The 17,185-nt window shown below is 35.4% G+C and overlaps 1 protein-coding gene across 2 annotated transcripts in view; it reads right to left on the bottom strand.

Moving 5' to 3' along the window:
* Nucleotides 1-2,274: 2,274 nt before the first annotated feature.
* Nucleotides 2,275-17,185, bottom strand: part of LOC309383865 (NACHT, LRR and PYD domains-containing protein 12-like) — a 259,601-nt gene continuing 244,690 nt past the window's right edge. The window contains exons 18-22 of one of the 2 annotated variants that reach the window (XM_081936836.1): nucleotides 15,512-15,682; nucleotides 14,713-14,883; nucleotides 14,365-14,535; nucleotides 14,017-14,187; nucleotides 2,275-3,719 (exon numbers count right to left, since the gene is read on the bottom strand). In XM_081936836.1, the coding sequence (XP_081792962.1) occupies nucleotides 3,602-3,719; nucleotides 14,017-14,187; nucleotides 14,365-14,535; nucleotides 14,713-14,883; nucleotides 15,512-15,682 (802 nt within the window). In that variant the 3' untranslated portion in view covers nucleotides 2,275-3,601. The remainder of the gene's footprint in view (nucleotides 3,720-14,016; nucleotides 14,188-14,364; nucleotides 14,536-14,712; nucleotides 14,884-15,511; nucleotides 15,683-17,185) is intronic. The other variant, XM_081936837.1, reaches the window with a different exon arrangement.

Genomic DNA, 17,185 nt, shown 5'->3' with positions numbered 1-17,185 from the left:
AACTAAAAATATTTTGTAAAGCAATACAAAAAATTGATGGAATGATTTCATTTAGCACTTGCTGTGAGTGATTACTATCTATTCAAAAGTCCTTTTTGAACACACACACACACAAATTAAAATTGCAGTGATAGCTATTTTTAGAAGTCAAGTTGGGGCGGGAGAGGGGAGCTGTGCATGTGCAGATGCTTCTGACTGCAGTCACCAAACTCCTTTTCTTTCTGCTAACCGGAAATACCATTAGCTGAGCAGCCAGAATCCCTCAAGTAAGGATACTGAGATTAAGGCCATCTTGTCTTTTGCCACCAAGTGCACTGATGATGTTACCTAGTTTGGTAAGTAAACATCTGCAAGAAAACAACTGAGCTCAGAGAGCACCAAAGACCTCATAATTCAGCCCTGAGCTACAAATATCCTCCTCCATCAGTGCTTTGTTTTCTTTTGCTGATGTTGCTCCACAGAATAGTATGTGCATAGATGATGCAAAAATCAAGTTGCAAAATGCATCGGCCACTCTAGCCAGCAAGGTCAACTTTGGCCTGGTAACTCTCCAGAGTTTCTGGAAATGTATTCTACTCTAAGCTCTGGCTTTTTGGCTTTAACATTCCTTTTAAAAACTACCGCTAGTTAATTTAACTTGGACCTTAATAGTTTTCTTTGCCATCCCACCACTTCCATCAAGCTTTGGAATAACCTACCTCACAGGGTAGTTGTTGTGGGGAATAAAGGAAAAGGAAGGTGTATTATACCCAACACACTCTGAATTATTTCTAAAAACCATAAGTACAATTTAAATAAAAAAGCTATGACACATATACAAACAATCATAAAAGAGATGATAGTTTTTTTATTCTATGTTATTACTGGCATATTACAGTGATTTTTTATTAATTTCTCAGCAATATTATTGGAGAAATGTTTCTTTAATCAGTACCTAATGTTATATTATACAGCCTGGGATAATACAAATTCTATGGATACTTAATTGAAAAATTGTGCCTTTGTCTTCCTGCTTTAATATTTCTGTGTTGTAGGAATCCAACTGGATGTTGAACATTTAAGTCATTTGTACAGTGTAATTCTTGCATCAGAGGCAATCATCGACTTGTAACAGTTCATTTAGTGACCAAAGTTACAAAGGCACTGAAAAAAACTGACATGACCATTTTTCACACTTACAACCATTGCAGCATTTCCATGGTCGCATGATCGAATCCAGATGCTTGGCAACTGACTCATATTTATGACGGTTGCAGTGCCTTGGGGTCATGTGATCAGCTTCTGTAATCTTCTGACAAGCAAAGTCAATGGGAGAACCAGGTTCACTTAACAACCATGTTACTAATTTAACAACTGTTAAATGAAAGGTCATAAAATGGAGCAAAATTCACATAACAAATTTTCCCTTAGCCACAGAAATTGTGGGCTCAATTGTGGTCATAAGTTGAGGACTAGCTGTATTTATGGTATAAGGGAACCAATGCACATGGTTACTTTAGAAGACATTATATAAGAGGGGCTTTCTAATTAAACTGGGAGAAGGTTAAGAAATTACATTATTTAAAAAATCCAGTCTGGATATCAACCATTGAAGCCTTTTCATATTCAATAATATACAAAAAGGAACAAACAGTTAGATATGCTGAACTATTAAATACAGAGGGTGAACTTAAATCCATTCAAGACTTGAAACAGGAAGGAATTGAAATTAATTGGTATTCATATGTGCAAATTGGTATTCATATGTGCAAATGCATTCTAGATACAATGAAGATCAAAAAATGGAGGGTTTGTATGATAAAAGGACTGAATTAGATAAAATTTTAACAGGTACTGATGAAAAAGTAATTTCATCATTATGGCTACCTATTAGAGGTGAAGCTGTTAAGTCTATCTCCTTTTGGAGACTAGAGTTGAGTAGCAGAAGGTAGTAACGAATGTGCCGCTGAATTGCTACAGGAAGAAAGAAACTATGTTAATTTGGGGAAAAAACTTTGGGCATGGGATTGACCTAGAGAAATGGCACAAATTGTGGTCTCAAAACTATAAAATGACAATGTCAACTGCATATAAAGAGAATTTGTATAAGATGTTTTACAGGTGGCACTTATCCCCAACGAGAATAGCAAGAATGTCTAAGAACAAATCTGAAAAATGCTGGAAATGTCATCAGACGCCAGGCTCATATTACCACATGTGGTGGACTTGTACCGAAGCTAAAAGATATTGGACTAAAATCCACATGTGGTTGGAGAAAATGATAAACACATAGACTTAAAACCAGAACTCTTTTTATTGGGAATCATACCAGAAACATACAATAAAGATTTGAAATATTTGATTGTAAATGTCTTAACAGCTGCTAGAATTGTATTTGCAAAAAATTGGAAAAATGATAAAATACCAACACAGGAGGAAACTATTCGGAAAATAATGGAATGTGCTGAAATGAGTAAACTTACATTTGAAATTAGAGAACAAGGGGACAAGCAATTTTATAAGGTATGGGATATGTTTTACCAATGGTTAGACAAAAAAACTTGGAAATGAAATTGTTTATTTATGCATTACCAGAAAGTTATAGTCATTGCTATGAAAGTTTTTTGCTATGAAATGGAGTGCTTGATCATATGATATATAAAGGACAATAATGTATTTAATGTATAAGAGTGGGATGATTTGAACGTTATGTATAATTGTAAGTAGTGATCATGTTATACTGGAAAGATTTTTATATGTTAAATGGACTAATGATGATGTAATGAATAATTGATACATACATGAATTGAAATATTCAAAAACTACTTGGATCAACAATGGAAAACTATTTCTGGAGTTGAATATGTCACACTATAAGTATTGTATACTTTATGGATGATTAATATTAATGGTAACCTGAACACATAATGCTCAATGATTGTGATGTATGTAGTTATGTTTGATGGACAACCAGTGATCTTATTTCTAATTGTAAAAACTGATGCACAAAAGCTTGTAACCAAATGACATGCTTGACGAAATTGAGGAAAGTTTTTTGTATGTATTGTTTTGTTTTTGTTTGTTTTAAAAATAAAAACAATATTTTTACAAAAAGAATTGAAACCAGAATTATGTTTATTAGGCGTACTAGACCAAAAGATGGACAAGAAATATCAATATATAATGTTACACATACTAACCGCTGCTAGGATTGCTTTTGCACAAAATTGGAAATAAAAAACTACCCACCCCCCCAGATGAAATGGTAATTAGGAAGATACTTGAATGTGCTGAAATTGGCAGGATGACTATGGAGTTAAAAGAAAGGGAAGAGTCAGACTATTATAAAATTTGGAGTAGACTGTACAAGTGGCTAGAGAATGGAAGCCAAAACAGGAAATAAAAGTTTTTAAAACTATTGATTATAATATGAAGAAAAATGTATCTATGTAAAATCTGATTATATGTATTATACTACTCTATTACAATATAATAAGTACATTAGTATTAGAATTGTTAAAATCTACGACAAGGCAATAATCGAATAGTAAACTACAAAAGCAGAATATACATATTGATCCGGGAAGCTGTAAAATTATATTATATTGTTATGTTTGTGTTTTTATCTGCTTGTATTTGTTTTTGTATTTTCTCTTGATTTTTTCCTTTTTTTGGCTGGAGATTCCACCATAACGGCTTCATTCCATTTTCCATTCTGTATAACGTATTTTCCATTCAACCTATAATAAAAAAAAAAACATATTAAACTTCCAGCAAAAATCCCTAACAATTATATAATCTGATTATAATCTGATTCTTCCTATATAATTTCAAGGGTGATTTGCTTTCATTCATTCCAGGTTTTTTTGTCTGATCAAAAAATTTGATTTCAAGTCTCTTTGGGAAGATTTGCTATCATTACAATTTAACTGGTGTTTTTGTGTGTGTGTGTGTGTATTTTTATCCTTAGTGTCCCAGTGTTTCTCAAATTCATCTTCATCTCCCCCCCTCAAATAACCAGGCAAACAGGTTTTTCATATTTCCATTTCACCTTAGAATCTAAGCAATGCCCTTCCCCCCTTTTTAATTTAAATAGTCTGATTCTCCCTGTCCAATCAGTAGCGGAGAAGCTCACTTTCATGATTTCATCACCTATCCAAGATGTGACTGGAGTCAATAGATAAATGGACAAACTGTAAGTGCTGCAGTGAGTAGGGGAGTCTTTGGTGGACTGATCTAAAGGCTAATTTTGAGTTAAGACAAGTTTTATCTGGAAGATTTCCAGAAATAGTTGATATAGGAGACTCTTTTTAAAAGGAAATCAGGAAGTTGAAAACAGTATGAAAGAAAATAGTAGCATGAGAGTGATCTCTATGTCAATTATCATATTTGAAATAAATATTAAAAATGGGCACTATTATAACCAACATACTTTACAGTGCTGTAAGTTGTTTAATTTCAATGTATTCTGAATGGATTTTTACATTCTGGACTTATTGATTGGTTACTATTTCTCTGAAGTGTTCTGGAACTACATATGTTGGGTAAGAATCTGACAAAATGAAACTAATTCTATAGTGTCACTTGTTGACATGTAATTAGAATAAAAATCCCCCCCATACCGTAATGGATCAATCTCATTAAGTATACACTAATTAATGTTATTGTTTTAGAAAAAGATTGAGAAAATATAACAATGGCTTTTTAGTATTAATCACTTGCAAAGCAATCGGGAGACAGAGAACTATCAAAATCACATTGTCTCAAATGAATATCCAATGGGAAAAATCAAGAGTTAACACATGTTTAAAGATCCCAATGGGTAGATCCCAAAGGATAGACCAAGAACACGCAGGGGGTTGCCATGTGGTAGGCAGAGTTTATCTGGGAGGCTGGAAACTACAGTTAGTTTGAATAGATACTTCTTGTTGAACGTTAATAAGAGGCTCTGCCAGAAAACTCAGGAGGAAACACGTGGCCAATGAATGCCCCCACCCCAAGAGAAGTTGAGTCGTTCTATTTTCCAGAGTGGATCTGGATTAGGATCTCTTACTGCAGGTCGGAAAAGGCCTCCATTAGACACTTTTAAGGGAAAAACACCAGTGCTAACCTGGTCAAAGATGAAAGAGCAAGTACATTTTCTACTAATCATATTAAAATAAAAGACAACGTGGCCATTTGAAGGGAGAGAGATGGTACTGAAGGAAGAAAATGACAAAATATGCATCATATTGTCACCTGCAAGAACTTGACATGAGACCCATTTCAACATTTTGATAAAATCTCAGCTTCCTGTCGATGCCCCCAAAGTCATCCATGTTTGATGCTTTGAATTCCTCTTCACATCCCCTCAAAATGACTCTTAACCATTTCTAAAGGCCATATTTTCGTAGCATATTTCCTCCCCAGCCCACTGACCTCACATGCCTACGTTCATCTTTTGCAGCTTCATAGTAACATTTTTCTTCTGCTCCTGAAACAAACCTTGTCATAGGGAAGATCTGCTGTATCTCATGGATGAACTTGGTGATGCTGCTGCCCAGGTCTTAACTGGCCTCTGGAGATTGCCTGGGTACCATCCGCCCCACAGATTTTGTATATCTGTGCTTTCTGCTCTTATTAATTACTTTGAGGGAGAGGAAGCAGGATTTTTTTTTTTTACTCGAATGCCATTTTGTGTATTTCACGAGAACTTCCAAACTTTGCTGGCTGTAGCCAATTCCTGCTAACACTGCCATTCCCTTGCACCACTTGAATTATCCTGGAGCAAACCTGAACCTGAAAAGAGTTTTCCTGTTTCTCCTTTTACCCCAAAGGAAAGGTCAAAGGTTAGGCAAAGTGAAAAGAAACACCTCAGATGCTTCTTGCAACCCATCCATGATGTCTGTGAGCATTTATTATGCTGCTTTTGAAAATGGGCATAGATGCATCAATGAACTACCTTCCAGTCCAACATTTGCCCTACTGATTTGTCATTTGGGTTATTTGGGATATAGGTTTGTTGTCACTCCAAAAGAATATACGATCAATGTTCAGAAAATGCCTAACAGGCCAGAAGGACTCAAGGAGAGAAAGCATGTTATTAATATGACAATTTTGACAATGATCTGAAAGTAATAATTCATAACATAAGTTGTCACAATAGTTTTAGAATTGTGGCTTTTATTTCTCCTTGAAACAAAGTTTTAAAGATCTCAATGTTTCTCAGAAAGACCCTGAAAACAGTTCCTAACAAGTTTCTGTTAAATAACCAGGTAGAAAAATTACACAGAATATTTAAATAAACTATCATTAACAAGAAAATATAGTTCTAAAGACGAGGGGTAAAATATTAAACTTAATTTGATTAAAATTAAAATCCTCTATAGTTAAAAAAAACTACCACCCTCTAAGATATGTAGCCCATTTACTCTGGAGCACCATCACCCTCAAGTTCAGGTTTACGGCAATTCTGCTGGCCTTTCACAGGGCATGGAAAACTTGGTTTTGCCATTCTGGTTCCCTAATGGATGGGTGCTCCTTTCTTATGGTTATATAGCCTGCGGGAGGCTGTGAGAATTCTCAGCTGCTATTTTATATGATTTATATCTATAATTTTGGTTCTGTTTTCTTTCAGTCACTCATGCCCTGGTCATCTCTCAGACAGACTACTGCAATGCATCCCACATGGAGCCACCCTTGAAGAGTGTCCGGAAGCTGCAACTAATCCAGAACGCAGCAGCATGAGCAGTTCCTAGAGTAAATGAAAGGAGACCTTCTCAATACAGGAAGGGGTATAACTAGCCTACAACCTGAAGCTGAGCAAAAGCTCTTCTAGCCGCAGCTCAGCTGCCATCAGTTCCTTGAGCCGGAATTGGGAGTCCAAGAAGACCCTCAGATAATGCACTGGGTCTCTCCATGACAATGCTACTCTCTCCAAGACCAAAGAGAGTAAAACTCCAAATAAAGAGGAGCTGCCTACTCAGAACCACTCCACCTTACCAGAACAAAACCTGTTGTCCTCCATCCATGTCCTCATAGCCCCCAAGCATCAAGAAAGGACATCCAAAGCATTCCTTATTTGAGGAGCCATGAATTTGAATAAATTTCAGATTTGCTTGGGATCTGACATTAAATGTCCAATGTAATAATTACAGAAGGACTCCATCCATTCACTTTCTTCTTCCCTTTTCCTCCTTGCCATATCCCAACATTCAGTGTCATGTTTTGACTATGACGTTCCTCTCTTTTTCCATGTGGCATAATTGTGCTGAGGACATTTAAATTAAATTAAATTTAAATTTAGCACAATGTTTTACATTGTTTTTCTCACCTGAAAAAGTTTAGAATCCCTGCTGTCTTCTTTACTGAAGTATAAGAAGCTGTAGGAGATACAGAGAAGAGAAACAGGATCCCATGACAACTGGAGGGCTAGGGAAAGACTGGTTCACCTAATCTCTGGTGGCTGAAGATGTACTGGTTTATACTTAGCTTTAGAGTAGGAAGCAGTTGAAAAAGGAGACAGGATGGGCAAAGACTAAGGTACAGTGGCTAATGTATTTGACTGATACCAGAGAGAACCCTAACCCAATTCCTAAGCTATCTGAAATCACGGCACCTCACTTGGTGACTTTCATCTCAACCTATCTCACACGTGAATGCGAAGAAATGTAAAAGGATGTAGTACCCTTGTTCACTGACTTTCTGAACAAAAATCAGATATAGGTGCATGTTTGTGTGCCAGAACACAAAACATAAAAATATACAGGCCTTTCTTCATGGACCTTAAAAGTGTTGCTTTTTAAAGGTCCACACAATGAGTGAATTCCTTGCTGTGTGGGAACAGGAGGGAGGAAGGGATTACAAGATTGGCTGGAAAACTATCAGGGAATATTCAAAATGAAGATCATGTGACTGCAGCAGCAACAGAGCAGTTGTCAATAGCATTGAAACAAGGACAACTTCAACAAATTTTATTCCATCAGGAAAAAGGGATCCTAGATTTTGGAAAAAATTGTAAGTTATCAATGTGAGGTAAGTTATTAAAAAAACAAACCTATAGGACGTTTGGTGGTGGCATCATAGCGAGTGAAGGAATGGCAGCTCCGTTCACTTTGCTCTAGTTTTCATGTTGGAGATCCTGAAAAGGACGACATTGGACCCGGACAGTGTGACAAGAGAGAGGGAAAGCTAGGGGGAATGTTGTGGAGATAGGCAATCTCTCAAATGGATGAGAGAAATCCTTTGAAACCAACAAAAAAGAAATTGGTGCCTACGATCTATTCGGAGCTGTGAGGACCGTAAATGAGGAAGAGAACAGAAAGCAACACCACAACATCAGAGAAGGAAACAACATCTAAAAACGGTAAAAGATTTATATACAAGAGTGTGAGCTAGAAATTTGAGGCTCTAAGGAGTCGGGCTGAAACGCAGCCCAAACTCAGCAGCAGTAAGGAGAGAGGAGCACACGAGGATTTCCTTTGGCAGCTGAAAAGATTGGGAGTAAAAAGACAAAAGAGGAGGGAACAACAGAGGGTTATTTAACAACAAATCCACGGAATTTGGACACTGGTGAAATAGTGATAGCTACGAAGGTGGGTAGAATAATATAATTAAAAGGTACCTGGTGAGCCACAGGAGCGGACATATGGCATAAAAACTTGGTTTTTTTTGCAAAAAAAAAAAAAAAAAAAGACTGGAAATATCAAATGGAGAAGACGACAATAGCGCCATCTAGTGAACTGAGAAATTAGAAACTGAGTAAAGAGACCTGATAAGTGACTGATGCAATTTTCTGAAAAGTTACAAGGGGAAAAAGAAAGGAATTTTTGGAGGCTTGATTGTGGAAGTAAGAAAAAAAACTTTAAAAGACTTTACCTAAAAGAAAGTAGAAACCTAGACTAAACTGAATTGTGGATAGATGCAAATATTGAAGAACTGTATTGGATTATATATGAATTATATGTGATCATATATGAATTAGGAATTACAATTGATTGCTAGATTGAATATAGGAAATACCTGAAATAGAAAATAAGTTTAAAAAAAGAGTGGGCTGCAAATATTGAATATAGAATTAGATATAAAAGTAGATTGAATTGAATAGTGGATATATGTTAAAATTGTTGATTGCATATGAACCATGAATTATAATTGATTGTTGGATTGAAAATAGGGAATACTAGAAAGTGAAGTTGGAAACAAGTTATTATTTAATACTATTCAATATATACGTGATTAAGCTAGTTAAGTATTTTATATATTTTCATTCCATATACATATTTTAAAAATAAATTGACATAGCTGCATGTATAGTTTGTTATACATAGATTGATTGATTTGTGTTAATCATAAATAAATAAATAAAATACCTAAGAGGGAATAATCAGATACTGTTGGGGCTAGAAAGAGGGACGAATAGAAGAAGTGGAAGGGGAGACTAAAAGGTTAAAATATAAACAACTTACATATATAAATAATTATATCAGTATATCCTATTTTGGAAAAATATTGTGCGCATGATAAAGATGACAAGCACAACAACCATTAGTAAAATAAATAAGAAGGCGACATATAATCTTGCATCTGCAACATCATCACCCACAAACCAGTGCTCAATAGAGAACATGCTAAGCATAGAAAAATCAAGCTCAACAACAAATCTACAGAGTATGCAAGCAATGTTACTTATGATTCAAGAAACAATGATGATAACACAAGAGACAATACAAAAAACTATGAGGAAATTAAAAAAAAACCATGAAGTAATCAAAACTGAAATGGAAGAAGTGAATGGTGAGATTAGAAGAATAAATCACAAAATGGGGAAAATACAAAATGAAAATACTAAGAATGAACAAAAAGTCCCAAAAGTAGAAACAAAGGTAGAACAATGGAGAGAAAAATGGAAACAATAGAACAGAAGCTAATCACAGTGAATAGGGATTTAGAAGAAAAAATAGTTTTCCTTGAGATGGAGAAGGCAACTTTCTTTTTACAATTCCAAAACATAGTAGAAGATAAGGAGGAGGATTTAGGACAAATAATTGCAGAAATTCTGGCAGACATATTACAAAAAAACCAAACAAGATGTATGATGGGACATAGATGAAGTGTACCGAATTCATACAAATTATGCTAGGAGACACAGACTCCCAAAAGAAATACATGTACGATTTACAAAAGAAATCTGTAAGGAATGAAATATATAAGAAAGTGAGAGAATAACAGATAACATACAAAGGAAGAGAAATACAAAATCTGAGACAAATACCAAGAAGAGTTAGAGATCAGAGAAGGCATTACCAGTTCCTCACCTCACAATTAATAACATACAACGTAATGCTCAGATGACCCATTCCAGAGGGAATCATGATCACGTGGCAGGAAAAAAACTTCAAAATAGACACAATAGATAAGGGACACATGTTTTTCAAACACCACATCACAACTGAGGAAGAACAAGAGAGTAGGGAAGAAGCAGAAATCAGAAGTCAAGAAGAGCAGCTAATAGAAGAAAAGGAGGTAGAACAAGAAGAAAGAAGGAAACAAGAAAGAGAACAAATAGAATGAGAGGGCACAAGAACAAGAATAGAGACAAGGACTACGAGAAAATTAAGGACTGTATACAAATAGTGCAATGGAACAAGAAATTAAGATCTTCTCAATAAATATAAATGGATTAAATTCACCTGAAAAAAGAAGACAAACCTTGACAAAATTCCAAAAATTGAATATGGACATTGTGTTCCTTCAAGGGGTAAAAGTCAATACAGTAAACTATTAGAAAACTTAAAATTAGGAAAACTACATACAGCATTAACTCAACAAAAGAAGAAAGGAATCACATTTTACATTAAAGATTGGCTAAAATCCAAACAAATTTATACAGACGAGGAGGAGAGAATCTTGATGATGGAAATAGAAACAGAATAAAAAAGAATACTTCTCACGGCAATATATGCACCAAATAAAAAACAAAAAGAATTTTACAGGAAAGTACACAAAAAGATAACTGAAACAGAATACGAGAATATATGTTTAATAGGCGACTTCAATGCAATAACAGATACCAAAAAATATTACAAAAGCAACAAAAGAAACAGGGAAAAAAAGAACATTACCAACCACATTCTTTGAAATGACACAGGAATTGAGTTTACAAGATGTATGGTGAGAAAGAAACACAGAAAACAAACAATATACCTTCCATTCCAACCCACACAAGTCATGGTCAAGAATAGACATAATCTGGATGACACAGGGATTGAAAAAAGATACAGAGGAGATTGAAATAATATCTGGGCGGACCACAATCCAATAAAAGTAGTATGGAAAGGACAGGGGGGGGAAAGAGATGGAAAAATAACCAAAGAATATTGAAGGATAAAGAATACATAACAATGATAGAAAAATAAATGAAACTCTTCTACAAAGTAAACAAAAAATACTAAATGAAATTTTCCACTCAGATCAAAACGTTTTTTTACCGAAACAACCAAAAAATAACATCAGAATAATTATGAATACATTAGAATATTACGAAGAACAGCCAGGGAAACAAGTTGCACTGATCTTTTTAGATGCCCAAAAGGCTTTGACAATATGAATTGGCAATTTATCATTACACAACTAAAAATTATGAACTTTGGAGAAAAAATTGTAAAGATGATTGAGATAATATACTCGACCCAAAGGGCGAAAGTACTAATAAATGGAGATGTCACAGAGGAATGTAATATTTTGAAGGGAGTAAGGCAAGGATGTCCACTATCACCCCTATTATTTATCTTAATATTACAGGTATTACTAATAGAAATTAAAAGGGAACAAGAAATAGAGGGACTAAAAATTTAAAAAGAAGAATATAAAGTCCAGCATTCGCAGATGATATAGTATTCATTTTAGAAGAGCCATTAGAAACAGGGCCCAAATTAATTTTAAAAATAGAGGAATTTGGCAAAGTAGCAGGACTTAAAATTAATAAGAGCAAAACAAAGATCATATCAAAAAACCTTACTAAAAAACAAGAAAGAGATTTAGAAGACAATATGGGTATGCAGATATCAAAAAAAGGTGAAATATTTAGGAATCTGGCTAACGGGGAAATGCTCAACAATCAAAGAAGATAATTATGAAAAAACAATGCAACAACTTAAAAAAGATTTGGAAAATTGGAAAAAAAACTGCAACTTTCACTTACAGGAAAATAGTTGCAGTTAAAATGACTGTCCTGCCAAAACTCCTGTTCTTATTCCATGTAACACCAATAAACCTAGGGAAAAAATTTGTACGGATCTAAACAAATTAATAACACAATTTATTTGGTTAGGGGAAAAACCTTGGATCAAATTGAAATTATTACAAGACAGTAGAGAGAAAGGAGGTTTTGGACTCCCAGACTGGGAGTTCTATTACTAGGCAGCAGCTCTTACCTGGATAAGGGACTGGATAAATTTAAGGAATAAAATAATGTTAACAATAGAACGGCACGATCAAGAAATAGCTGGCATGCTTTCATTTGGGATGGGAAAAATAAAACACATAGCTATTTCCAAAGGCATCAAATTAAAAATGCCTGACGGCAAACATGCTTAAAAATTAAAAGAAAACATTATAATAAAATTCCAATTTGGCTATTGACTATGGAAACACTAGTCTACCCAAATGTACTAGATATAAATAAAATAATAAGATATGAAGATTTATTGGACAACCAGGAGAAACTAAAAACAAGACAAGAATTAAAAAAATCAGGGAATAGATATAGAATGGTGGCCGTATATGCAGATACAGACTACATATAAGAAGGATCTAGAAACAGATGGATTTTACAAAGAGCCACATGAACTAGACAAAATTTTACAGGGGACTGAAGAAAAACAGATCAAAAAAATATACCATTATTTATTACGATTCAAAATGGAAGAAGTAGTAGTGAAAGAGACCATGATAACATGGGCAATAAACTTTGGATACAGAAGAATTAGCAAAATGGGAAAGCCTCTGGCTTTGCTAACAATGGCAACGGCATACGGGGAAAATTTGTACAAAATGTTCTACAGATGGCACCTACTACCAGCAAGAATAGCAAAAATGTTTCCAGAATGTTCACCTGAGTGCTGGAAATGTAGCCAGGCACACAGAATTTTTATCATATGTGGTGGACATGTACAACAGCAAAAAATATTGGATAAAACTAAAAAACTGGCTGGAAGAGATAATTACACAACCAATAGAATTAAAACCAGAATTATTTTTTTTAAAATCAAATACCTAATAGTACATGTAATAATGGCATCAAGAATCATATACGCACAGAACTGGAAAAACAAAAATACACCAATAAAACATGATAAAAAAAAAAGTATTAGAATGCGCCAAAATGGACAGACTGACAAAGGAAATAAAAGACAAAGAAGAATCCGAGTACTATTCAGTACGGAATTTATGGTACAAATGGCTAGAGGAAAGATGCAAAGAATAAGAAGGCAATAAAGGGAGGATTCAGAAAATCAGAAATCAGAAAATACCCATAAAACCACAGAATTAACAAGAAGGGGAAAATGTAAGATAGATTGTATATAAAATAGTACGGAATAAGAAATATAAGAGAAATATATGTACATAGAAGGATATAAGATGTATTGTATAGAAATAAGTACATGGAAAGAGTAATCTGAATAGAAGAAATATGTATAAATAATAATAGGAGTAGATGAAAAATATGTAAAAATGGGCATATAGATATATAAAGGTATATATGTACGGATAAAAGGAGTATAATGGATATTTAACAATGTGGAAATATTGCAAAGACGATATTTATGTTTTAAAATGAAATTAAAAAAACAAACCTATGGCTGCATAATGCACTGTTTCTCCCACTGAAAGATAATCATAAGGAGGTTTAATATTTAGATATTTGACTAGAAACAGGAACTGTACCATTTAAAGAACAGAAAGTTATATATTACATTTAGAATTGCCTCATCCTGGATATATTTCCAGAAGATAAACATTGGCACATGAAAATGAAGAGAGAGAGAGGCCACTTACTGTAGTGTCTCTATTTTACATTCTGGATGTTTGAGCCCTTCGTACAACAGTCCCATGCTTTTCTCGTCTGAATTCTTCAGGGTCAGTTCTAACTGTCTGAGGCTCTGGTTTCCCCTGAATACTTCTGCAAGATCTCTGCTGCAGGATTCACTCAGGCTCTCTCCAGAAATCCTGCAGACAGGAATCTCAAAATTAACATTATGTTAGGAAAAACAACCATGTATTGTATTTTTAAAGGAACTGAAGTGAATATAATAAACAATGGAAGGTAAACTGCTTCTCTCTGGATATATTTTCAAAATATTAACCTTCACAAGATGATTTTGTATAGGAAAATGCATTACTTACTTTAGATTCTTTATTGTACATTCTGGATCATTCAGCCCACCACATAATAGTTCCATTGTTTTGTAATCAGGGCTTCTGAAGGACAGTTCTAACTCTATCAATCTATGGTTTCTCCTGAATACTTCTGCAAGATGCCTGCTGCAGGATTCACTCGATATCTCTCCATGAAGCCTGCGGAGAACAGTACAAACAATTAAAAAAAAAACCTGGAATCTGTTCTTATAAGGAATTGAAGGGAATGAGATCATGTATGGCAATTGAACCACCTCACCCTGAATATAATTCCAAAATATTAAAAATCAAAAAACAGTTGCGCAGATGAAACTGAAAGAAAAAACAGTCACTTACTCTAGAGTCTCTATTGTACATTCTGGTTGTTTGAGGCCCTCACACAGTTCTTCCATTGGTCGATCATCTGGATTATTGAAGGACAAGTATAATGTTCTTAATCTCTGGTTTTTCCTGAGTACTTCTGCAAGATGCCTGCTGCTAGATTCATTCAGGATCTCTCCATGAAACCTGCAGAGACAAGTCCGAAAACTTACAATTATTTCTGTGAAAAAAAGCACCCTGGATTATTGAGCCCATCGCATAATAGTTCAATTGTTTTGTCATCATGGTTTTTGAAGAGCAGATCAAACTCTCTCAATCTCTGGTTTTTCCTGAGTATTTCTGCAAAACGCCTACACTCAATATGTATCCCTGAAGCCTGTGGAGATGAGTTTGAAGTAGTTCTTGAAAATCCATCATGCAATGCATTTTATCGAAACTGAAGCGAGTATGATCATACAGTGCATTCAGAATGGATTGGGACCTTTAGGCTCCCATCGCACAATAGTTCCATTGCCTGGTCATCTGGGTTGTGGATGTACAAGTTTAACACTCTCAATCTCTGGTTTTTCCTGAATACTTCTGCAAGATACCTGCTGCAGGATTCAGTCAGGATCTCTCCACCAAGCCTCCAAAGAAGAGTATGAAAAATAACAATTATTTCTTGAAAAACAAGCATAGAATGGATTTTATAGGAATTCAAGGGACTGTGATTAAGTAAGGAAATTGAACTGCCTCACCCTGGATATATTTCCAGAAAAATAATAATCAAATAATGGTTGTGCAGATCAATCTGAAAGGTATTTGCATTTCTTACTTTAGCTTCTTTACTGTACACCCTGGATTATTGAGACCATCACACAATACTTCCATTGTTTTATCATCATGCCTTTCGAAGGACAGCTCTAACTCTCTCAATCTCTGGTTTGTCGTGAATACTTCTGCAAGAGGCCTGCTGCAGGATATTGTCAAGATCTCTCCACCAAGCCTGCAGACAGGAGTTTGAAAAATTACAATGTATTTCTTGAGAATCCATCATGCAATGTATTTAATCTGAACTGAAGGGAATATGATCATACAGTTCATTCAGAATGGATTGGGACCTTCAGGCTCCCACCCTGGACTGCACCCAATTTACCTCAAGCCACCCACCTCCTCCATTCACAGCCAGCTTTTCTATTCTGCTAGCCCTCCCCCAGTGATTCTCTCTGGCCCTCCGCCCCTTGCCCTTCAGCTTGGCCCATTCACCGAGACACCATTTGTCCGAGGTATTTCGCTCCATGGGACAAAAAGCCACCAGTGTTAGGAATGTGTTCTAACAGTTGGGTTGGCAATATATAAACCATGATAGTAATAATGCATCTTTAATTACTGCTGTAAATGTGATTGGTTGCTGTTTCCTCAATCGGCCATAAGATGGAGCCAGGCTGATTGTTAGATGCTGATTGTTGGATGATGGTTGTAGATGTGCCGTGTATTGATCAGCGTGAATTACTGTGAGTTTTGCAGCTGTTAACGACCTTTGTGTACTGAACTGTTTATACGATTCTGGACTGTGTTTGTTAGATCGCCCCTTAACTGCGAATGTTGATGACTGTCTTAACTATGTATGAATTAGACTCTGCATACCTCTATTTCCACAGAAGTAAAACACTATCTGTTTCACAATTCAGTGTCTCCGTATGCTGGTTTATGCGTTCTTCTACACCACTCTCACTACGCTTCTCTGCACGCACTCGTTCTCCTAATGGGGAGCTTACCTAACACTGGTTATGGGCCCAGGTTATACCAGACATAGCTAAAGGAGAGTTGATATTGACACGCAATACCGTATACAGACAGCTGTTTATTTTGTCATTGTTACTATCCTGGAGAAGATGGCACACGACCCATCAACAAGTCTATCACTGATAATCCAGTTGGATGGAACAAACTATGTTTCCTGGTCTATGAAGTACAGTCTACTCCTGCGTAGGGAGGGATTATAGGATGCTGTACAGAATCCACTGGATGTAACATCTTGGGATCCAGATGATGAGGACAATGCCGAGAAGATAGCAGATTTTCAACGACGCAACGAGCATTGTGTATAATTGGTCTAACACTGACTGACCAACAATTAGTACATATTCGTGGAGAAAATTCTGCTGCAAGATGTTGGGAGAATTTGAAGAGGATTTATGTACGTGACACTGTAGGGGCACATGTACATATTACATGCAAACTGTTTAGGGCATGTCTTCTGAAAGGTGGAGATGTGTTAGCTCATTTAAACTTTATGAAATGGGTTTTCCAGGAGCTACATGAAAAAGAACTGATTTTTTCAGAGCTACATCAAGTTTACATCATTTTTTCCTCACTGGATGAGAGTTATGATGATTTTGTATCTTCCCTTGAAGTCCTAACCTGAAATGCACTAATATTGACTGACATAACTGCACAACTGTTGGAAGAGTCAAGAAGAAGGATGGAAAGAGAACAACTGAGAGAG

This window comes from Natrix helvetica (assembly GCF_964273705.1).
Source record: "Natrix helvetica genome assembly, chromosome: 1".
NCBI lineage: Eukaryota > Metazoa > Chordata > Lepidosauria > Squamata > Natricidae > Natrix > Natrix helvetica.
This window is presented reverse-complemented; position numbering and strand designations above follow the sequence as displayed.